The sequence below is a fragment of the Eubalaena glacialis genome, chromosome 4 (assembly GCF_028564815.1).
Source record: "Eubalaena glacialis isolate mEubGla1 chromosome 4, mEubGla1.1.hap2.+ XY, whole genome shotgun sequence".
Classification (NCBI taxonomy): domain Eukaryota; kingdom Metazoa; phylum Chordata; class Mammalia; order Artiodactyla; family Balaenidae; genus Eubalaena; species Eubalaena glacialis.
In genome coordinates, this window is record NC_083719.1 from 35909538 (window position 1) to 35919183 (window position 9646).

Here is a 9646-nt window from a genome sequence, read left to right on the forward strand (position 1 = left end):
TGACATAGAAGGAAAAAGCAATCCACTCAGATTGAACGCACACAAAAGGACAACATTTTGAGTTTGCTATTCACTGATGTTACGTTTAATATCCATGATTATATCACTAAGAATGACAATGAAAATAATAATAATTGTAAATGAATAACATGTTTTCTGCCAGGGATATCTAATTACTTGACTTTGTTATTCAATTTAATCATAAAAGTTACTTTGTAAAATGTTAAAGTTTAGCTATCATCCAGGTAAAAATATGAGGACAAGAGAGGTTAGGTAACTAGCTGAGTCATATAGAAATAATAGAACTTGTACCCAAACAGTCTGCATCTAGGTCCCTAGACCTGACCCCTCCCCGCCTACATGTTGGCTGAAATTCTGAAACTATTTTAACTTATAAATTGACAAACAGAAGACCAGGGTGGGAGTCTGACTTCTGTCACTGACCAGCAGCGTGATTTCATGCAAAGATGACCAACTTTTCATTCTGATCATCTGGGTAAAATCTGATGGTTCTTTTCAAGCAGAAGGGCCCTGAGAATCAATGAACTTACAGTTACCTAAAAGTGTCACCACACAAGATACTTTTCATAAAGGAGTAACCTTCCAAAATAGCGTGTCTTGACAGAGCCCTGTACCTGTTGTTCCTTTAAAAACAAACAACACAAAAACTTTAATTCTCTCAATCTACAAAATCAACTTGAATAACTTTATCAAAGATGACTGGATTTTCCCTTAATCTCCTCAGGTCCTGCCTTCTGAACCAATTGGAAACCTGAGAAAAACGACACCACCCATCCTAATATCCTCTGGTTGGACAGCTAAAAAGTTGGACGGGAAAGTATAAATCCTCAAGGAAGGGATCCTTGAAAACTTCTCCTCTCAGTGGCTGAAGCGATGGAGCCGAACTTTCCCCGCTGTGTGCGCGAAGCCTGGGATTCCGCAGAGGAGTCCCAGGAACCAGAGATGCTGCAAATCTTGAGCTTAGCGGACCCTGAGGAATGGCAGCTCCCTTTCTATCCTACGCTGGGCCAACTCTCTGGGGACGACGAGGACTTCAATGGGGAACAACTTTCTACCCCCTGCGGGCGTCTGCACCCACACTGCCCGAAACACGGACCCCGAGCGCAGAGCACCTGCAGGCGGGGGGGCGCTGGGCCGCCCGCCCCGGACACGACGCCCGCGACCCGCCAGGAGCCACAATCGCCCTCAGGAGGTGGGGCCGCCGCCCACCCTCAAAGCTTCCCTGGGCGGGTCTTGCGGCATCGGGGACCCAGCATCTGGAACCCGAGACCTCTGACCGCGGGGACCCTTCTGGAGCATCGCCCTCCTCCTGGCCTGGAGAGACACCACCGGACGTCCCAAGGCTGGTGGCCGCGGACCTACACGCAGTGGCCGGGAAGACCCTGGGCTGCCTCTCCCGCTGCCTTTGGACCCAGGAGCCCTCATCTCCGCTGAGACCCGTCATTGGATGATCCCTTGCGACAGATGTTATTACAATAACACCTCTCCGTTTAGCAATCATGGAAGAATTCGTCTTCAGAGACATTTGTGAATTTTTCTTTCGCTTACTTAATAAATTATACCAAATTCCAACGCCTTTCTCTCTCTTACTTTGGCTTTTGGGGAAGGACCCGACGCAGGGGCGGGGTGGCCGGGGCCAGTTCTCACCAGGGACCCTCAGTCCCCTGATTTGCTGGGCGGGGGGAGGCCGGTGGGGTCTCTTGGGCACACCGGGCGGCCAGGGGTCCAGCATAGGCGTTGCCAAACTGGGTCCCACGTGCTGGGCTCCGAGACATCCAGCAAAGGGCGGCCAGCAGCCCTGAGAACTCCACTTCGCCCGATGAACGCTCCTGCGCCCTCGCCCTGGCCCTGGCCCTTCCAGTGCATCTGTGGGGCCGTCCAGTCACCTTCACGTTGCTCCACGGCCCCCAGCGCCTGTCGCCGCTCCAAACGCATCGAGGAGCATTGGCCTCCGGTAGCGCAGAGCTTCCGTCTCCCTCAGGCACTCTCCTGGGCGTGTCCCTTCTTCCCGACTCGCCCCAAAACCGACTTCCAGCTCCCACCTCAGAGCTGACCTGCAGCCAGAGCGCTGGGGCCCCGGACAAGAGAAAACTAGGGATTGTCTTTCGCGGTGGGGCGTTTCTGCGGCCAGATTCTGGAGCGGTTAGGCTCGCCTCACTTCCTAACTCCAACCTGGCGACTTTCCAAGGCGCCTGACTTCTCATGACCATTCGGAGTTGAACTAGAGTGTCCACCCAATCCGGGGTTTGAAACCGGGCCTGAGAGAACAATGGCAGGCAAAGTGTAAGCGCTTAATAAATGTTAATGCAATTATACTGAGAATTTCTCAACTGCTGTGATTTCTCTGGGGGCAAAATCCTTCACTGGGATTAATCTCACAGGAGTCTGAATGTGGGGACTCCCGGCCTCTGGAGCGGTTTCCTGGAATCCCTTCACCTCATCGCTCTGGTTTCTGGCATCCCACCCAACCCCACCCTTTCTCTCCTTTCCCTGCCAGGATTCCATGGGCCACCTGTGCAGCCTGGATGCTGGGGCTCAACCAGTATGTAACCCTGGCCTGTCCCCAGGGAATGCAAAAAATATTCTTTCACCCATCTATTAGACCACAGGGTGATATTTTACTTTTTTAGACTCAAACGGAATTTTTCCAGTGAAGCCTGAACATGGGAAATATACAGCTCATAACAAGACGATGTGATGACATGGGTGTGTGTTATAGACACTGCTATGTCTTTATTAATGTACTTTAATTTCCTACTTTGTCCTTTAATCCTTTTTTTTTTTTTTTGTCCTTTAATTCTTAAAGAGTGTATGTGAGAAATGAAATCAGTGAGAACTGGAAATAAAGAAATAAATTATTTTAAAATTTCATCCTCACTTTTTCAGTAGTCATTTCAAATCTTCAGCTCTTAGGCAAATAAATGAAATAGGCCTTGAATTCATGGAAAGACACAGTTCTCTATAAATTCACTTGTCAGGAGTCACTAGAGGATTTGGAGTACAGTCCTACAGTTCCTTTAGCGATTCTAAAATCCAAAATTGTATGGAATCTACCCTTTTGTGTGTAAATTTCTGTGCAAAACTCATTTGACAGCAAACTATGGCATAGATTGATGTGAGGCCATAGTGTTCTCTCTCCAAACTAACATATGTATTCATAGGAATGACTGATTACTGGAACTGTCCTAGACTATGCAGAGAGGTACACTCTACCAGGCAAGATCTTACTATCACTTTATAACTTCTTGCATTTTAAATTACAGCATACATCTAGACCCTAGTATTTTATTAAATATATTAGAATATCTTTAATATTAAATAGTGTATTTGCAATATGTAAAATTACAAATTTAGGTTGTTTTTGGTTATGAAAATGACAAGCAATGCTGAATGCTATAGAAGTGCCCTTTGCTGGTGGAAAGCTGGAGTTATTGCAGTATATGATCATCTATTCCATTGTTAGAGAAAATTCTTTTCTGGCATAGATGGCGGCTGCCTTTACCTGTAAATATTTCTAGTAATGGGGTTTATGTGTTCCTTTTTTTTTTTTCATTTTATTTTTCTTTCCTTTTTTTCCTTTTCCTTTTCTTTTATTTTTAACTGTCTTGAACCTGAATGGCACCAGCCACCCCTGCCTGGGCTCCTTGTCCTTCCACAACAGCCAAAGCAGGATCCCATGGGATAAAGAAGGATGTTGGAATTTTTGTAGAATTTATTAAGCAAGCAAAAGGAATTTTCACAAATGTCTATGATGGCAAAATTTCTTGCATGATTGCTAATTCATGTAATTCAATATTGGGAATGTGAAACAGCAAGGTATCTACCAGGTAGCTATTTTTTCAAGTCTAGAAATGGAATGATTTCAAGAGGGGAAGGTAGGCAGGGAAAACAAAAGCAAAAATAAACCAGTGGGACTACATCAAACTAAAAACTTCTGCACTGCGATAGAAACTATCATCAAAATGAGAAGGCAACTGGGACTTCCCTGGTGGTCCAGTGGTTAAGAATCTGCCTTCCAATGCAGGGGACTCGAGTTTGATCCCTGGTTGGGGAACTAAGATCCCACACGCTGCAGCACAACTAAGCCCCCTGCCCTGCAATTACTGAGCCCGCGCGCTCTGGAGCCTGCCTGCCACAACTAGAGAGAAGACCGCACACCACAATGAAGAGCCCATGTGCCACAACTAAGACCCGATGCAGCCAAATAAATAAACAATTTTTTTAAAACATGAGAAGGCAACCTACTGAATGAGAGAAGATATTTGCAAATCACATATCCATCAAGGGGTTAATATTCAAAATATATAAAGAACGCATACAACTTGACAACAACAAAACCCCCAAACAACCTGATTTTTCAAATATGCAGAGGACCCAATAGACACATGAAAGATGATCAACATCACTAATTATTAGGGAAATGCAAAGCAAAACCACAATGAGATATCACTTCATACCTATTAGAATGGCTATTCTCAAAAAGACAAGAAATAACAGGTGTTGGTGAAGACGTGAAGAAAATTGTACCCTCATACACTGTTGGTGGGAATGTAAATTGGTGCAGCCACTTTGGAAAACAGTATGGAGATTCCTCAAGAAGTTAAGAATAGAACTACCACACAATTCAGCTATTCCACTTCTGGGTATTCATCTGAAGAATACAAGAACACTAATTTGAAAAGATAGATGCACCTCAATGTTCTCAGCAGTGTTATTTACAACAGTCGAGATATGGAAATGAACTCATAGACACAGAGGACAGATTGGTGGTTACCAGAGGGGAAGGGAGCTGGGGGTGGTTGAAATGGATGAAGAGGGTCAAGTGTACGGTGATGGATAGTAACTAAACTTTTGGGGATGATCACTTTGTAATGAACATAGATGTTGAATGATAATGTTGTACACCTGAAACTTATATACCAATTTTACCTCCATAAAAAAAGAAGGAAAGGCAGAAAGGATATTTTATAGATTTCACAAATGATCATTGAAATTGATGTGAAATAAATGTAGATGGATTTTTGAATAAAATAAGCTCCATTTCTTTATCCATTCTTCCCACCTAGAGAGACATATCCAAATTTATATAGCTAATGAGTGCCCACACAATCTATTCAATTTATTTTTTTCAGTAAAGAAGGATAAAAAATGATGTACATTTCCTGTAAGATATGGAGAAAATAATGTGACTCCAAAAGAGTCCCCATCTAGTGACAAATCCAGAAAAATAAGCCTCCACACTGCACTGCAGTATCTAATCTAGAGAACTGATGAGGAAAAATATAAATTTCTCTATGGCAGGACAAACTAAGTCCGAATTGAAACCCACATAACATGTCCCCATTTGGGATGGGGTTTTCCCAGTTTGCAATGTGCCTCTGCATAATACATTAACCAGACCTCCTCAAGGCAGGAGGATGCAATCAACCTTTGAGAAAAATGGTCCCTTTTTTCTGACACCAGCATTGTAATTTTTTTTTTTTTTAAAGGAAAGCCCTTTAATTTATTTATTTATTTTATTTTTAGCTGTGTTGGGTCTTCGTTTCTCTGCGAGGGCTTTCTCTAGTTGCGGCAAGCGGGGGCCACTCCTCATCGCGATGCGCGGGCCTCTCACTATCGCGGCCTCTCATTGGGAGCACAGGCTCCAGACGCGCAGGCTCAGTAGTTGTGGCTCACGGGCCTAGTTGCTCCGCGGCATGTGGGATCTTCCCAGACCAGGGCTCGAACCCGTGTGCCCTGCATTGGCAGGCGGATCCTCAACCACTGCGCGACCAGGGAAGCCCAGCATTGTAATTTTTAAGATTACTATTTCTTTCTCCTCCTGCACAGGGGGTCACATTGACCTAACAACTCACTTTATACGTGCACACCTGACCAAAACATCCCTGATGAACTTTATGTATAATGTTAACCTCTCAATATGAGACATAATTATTTGTCTCAAAAATGTATAAAACTGCACATCTAGTGTCTGACAGGTGGAACAGTCCTCAGAACTTTTGACAGTCTGTCTCCTGGGTTATAATCCTCAGTTTGACTCAAATAAAATTCTCTTTTTTCTTCTTAGCTTGATTATTAATTGAATTTTCATCAACAGAACCAAGAGGTAAATAAATTTACATTAGAAACCAGAATGGGAACACTCTTGAGACCAGAAATGTAAAGCACCTCCATAAGTGGACTCTAGGTGTCTAGATGATGCATGCTGAGAGCAGGAACATCTAACTGGCAAGTGATTATTGGGGAACATCAGCAGTGACCCCCACAAGCTGACTGCAGCATTGCTTTGCCAAGTAGTAGAGATACGTCTGCGTATCTCTTTCTGACTTACTTCACTCGGTATGACAGCCTCTAGGTCCATCCACCTCACTACAAATAACTCAATTTCATTTCTTTTTATGGCTGAGTAATATTCCATTGTATATATGTGCCACATCTTCTTTATCCATTCATCTGTTGATGGACACTTAGGTTGCTTCCATGTCCTGGCTATTGTAAATAGAGCTTAAATGGCGCTTTTTCTAATGCTACTAAGAATGCCAACACATTTGCCCCAAGTCTAGTAGGAAGCTCAAAGGCATGACGTTACACAATGGCTTAAAAGTGAAAATGAGGACTTTCCTTAAACCTAGCAAAGGTTGGTAGCTATGGTGGGGGTGTCCAGACAGCAGGGTTTGATTAAAAGGGATTACCTTGTACCATTTTTGTACCTTGTACCATTTTTGTAGGATGACATTCGTTTTATGGATTTCAGAGGCATTTACAAGAAATGCCCTAAATTAAGTCTCGCTTATGTTCCTGAAATAGGAGAGATTTAGTTTTGCTTAGGGGGCTTAAATACTTTAGCTTGGGGGATTTTCAAGCATGGTCTATTTTATTTTATCATATTTTATTTAAAAAAATTTTAATTTTAATATTTTATGTGCAACTTTAGGAATTTTAATTTTTACTATTTTATTTCATTAAAATTTATTTTTTATTTTATACTGTTATTTTACTTTTTTTTTTTAATAAATTTATTTTATTTATTTTTGGCTGAGTTGGATCTTCGTTGCTGCCTGTGGGCTTTCTCCAGTTGCGGTGAGCGAGGGCTACTCTCCGTTGCGGTGCACGGGCTTCTCACTGCAGTGGCTTCTCTTGTTGCAGAGCACGGGCTCTAGGCGTGCGGGCTTCAGTAGTTGTGGTGCATGGGCTCAGTAGTTATGGCTCATGGGCTCCAGAGCGTAGGCTCATTAGTTGTGGTGCACGGGCTTAGTTGCTCTGCAGCATGTGGGATCTTCCCAAACCAGGGATCGAACCTGTGTCCCCGGCATTGGCAGGTGGATTCTTAACCACGGTGCCACCAGGCAAGCCCCCATAAATTTATATAATCTTTTGGCTGCACAGGGTCTTTTTTTAAATAAATGTATTTATTTTGTTTATTTATTTTTTGCTGTGTTGGGTCCTCGTTGCTGCACGCGGGCTTCAGTAGTTGTGGCACAGGGGCTCAGTAGTTGCGGCACGCAGGCTCTAGAGCACAGGCTCAGTAGTTGTGGCTCACGGGCTTAGTTGCTCCGTGGCATGTGGGATCTTCCCAGACCAGGACTCGAACCCGTGTCCCCTGCATTGGCAGGCGGATTCTTAACCACTGCGCCACCAGGGAAGTCCTGCTTTACTTTTTAAATATTTAAAATCTTTACATTTTCTCTTGGTTTATTTGAAGAAAACAAAAACACTGAATCGAAAAGATATATGCACTCCTATGTTCACTGCAGCATTATTCACAATAGCCAAGATATGGAAGCAACCTGAGTGCCTATCAATAGTTGAATGGATAAAGAAGATTTGGTATAACTATACAATGGAATATTACTCAGAAACAAAAAATGAAATCTTGCCCTTTGGGACAACATGGATGGACCTAGAGGATATTGTGCTAAGTGAAATAAGTGAGACAGAGAAAGACAAATATTGTATGATTTCACTTATATGTGGAATCTAAAAAAACAAAGGAACAAACATAACAAAACAGATCATCTGTATGTCTTCTTTGGAGAAATGTCTATTTAGATCTTCTGCCCTTTTTTTTTTTTTTTTTTTACGTGTAGACGTGAAGAATTTATTTAGACGCAGAAGCAGTGAGTAGCAGTGGTTGCCTCTGGGGAGAACTGGGAGCTTAAAGTGGCAGGAGACTTGTCAACCTTTTGTAATGTGCGCAATTTACTATTTTTACATGTGAATAATTTACCTATTATTTTGAAAGATTCCTTCAGCACCTCCATGTGGCCCTCAGGGTGAAGTCCAAAAGCCCTCTTGGGTTCCTCAGACTGCCGCTGGCTTCCACCCCACCTCTCATCAGCTCTCCAGCCACCAACCCCCAGTGCTCGGTGTTCCAGCACATCAATCGGCTTCCATTTCTGCCCAGTTTTTGATTGGGTTGTTTGTTTTTTTGTTATTGAACTTCATGAGCTATTTGTATATTTTGGAGATTAATCCCGTCGGTTGCTTCATTTGCAAATATTTTCTCCCATTCTGTGAGTTGTCTTTTCGTTTTGTTTATGGTTTCCTTTGCTGTGCAAAAGCTTTTAAGTTTAATTAGGTCCCATTAGTTTATTATTGCCTTTATTTTCATTACTCTAGGACAAGGGCCTCCAACCCCTGGGCCGCAGACAGGTACCGGTCTGTGGCCTATTAGGAACCAGGCCGCACAGCAGGAGGTGAGCAGCAGGCAAGCGAGCAAAGCTTCATCTGTATTTACACTCATTCCCCATCACTCGCATTACTGCCTGAGCTCCGCCTCTTGTCAGATCAGCGGAGGCATTAGATTCTTATAGGAGCGGAAACCCTACTGTGAACTGCACATGCAAGGGATCTAGGCTGTGCGCCCCTTATGAGAATCTAATGCCTGATGATCTCAGGTGGAGCTGAGGCGGTGATGCTAGTGCTGGGGAGCAGCTGCAAATACAAATTATCATTAGCAGAGAGACCATAATAAATCAATTGCTTGCAGACTCATCAAAACCCTATCAGTGAGTGGCAAGTGACAATTAAGGTGCATCTGGTGGCAGGCTTTATAGTGGCAAGTGAGTTGATGTACTTCAATTGTACAGCTGCATCTGGTGGCAGGCTTCAAGTCAGAATCTGACACTTATTTTAGTCCGTGCATAGCCCACCTATTATTTTATTTACCACTGCCATCCATGCCTCTTTCCCACACTGCACACTTTTCTCAGTCACAGTTTTGGTAAGCCCACAAGCTAACCCTAGCCAAGATGAGTAAAAAACAAACGTTGCTGGAGAGCTTCTTTGAAAGGGGGGAAAGACCCAATGATGAGACAACAGAAGACTCTACGACTGCTAACAAAAAGAAAGCTTTAACAGGAGGGCTGCTGATGTGTGTTGTGGACACTGATATGCCTTTATTCTAAAATACTTTCATTTTCTACTTTGGTCTTTGTTTCTTTTGGAAGAAAACCATATTTAAGGATTGTGCATTTGCACAAGCTCAAGGATACCTTGAGAATCTCCTTTATATTGATTCTATTTTGCTGGAAACCATGACTACTGCAGCTGGTAACCACTGAAGGACCAGATGAAGAAACCATCTACAGAACTAGCCAAAGCCTTAAATCATGTAAGACATAAT

General features: G+C 43.3%; 1 protein-coding gene across 1 annotated transcript; it reads left to right on the forward strand.

Annotated features, from left to right (window-relative positions):
* Positions 1–894: 894 nt before the first annotated feature.
* Positions 895–1455, forward strand: ANXA2R (annexin A2 receptor). The gene has a single exon (XM_061188938.1). It carries the CDS (start codon positions 895–897, stop codon positions 1453–1455), a length of 561 nt encoding a protein of 186 aa, XP_061044921.1.
* Positions 1456–9646: the final 8191 nt, after the last annotated feature.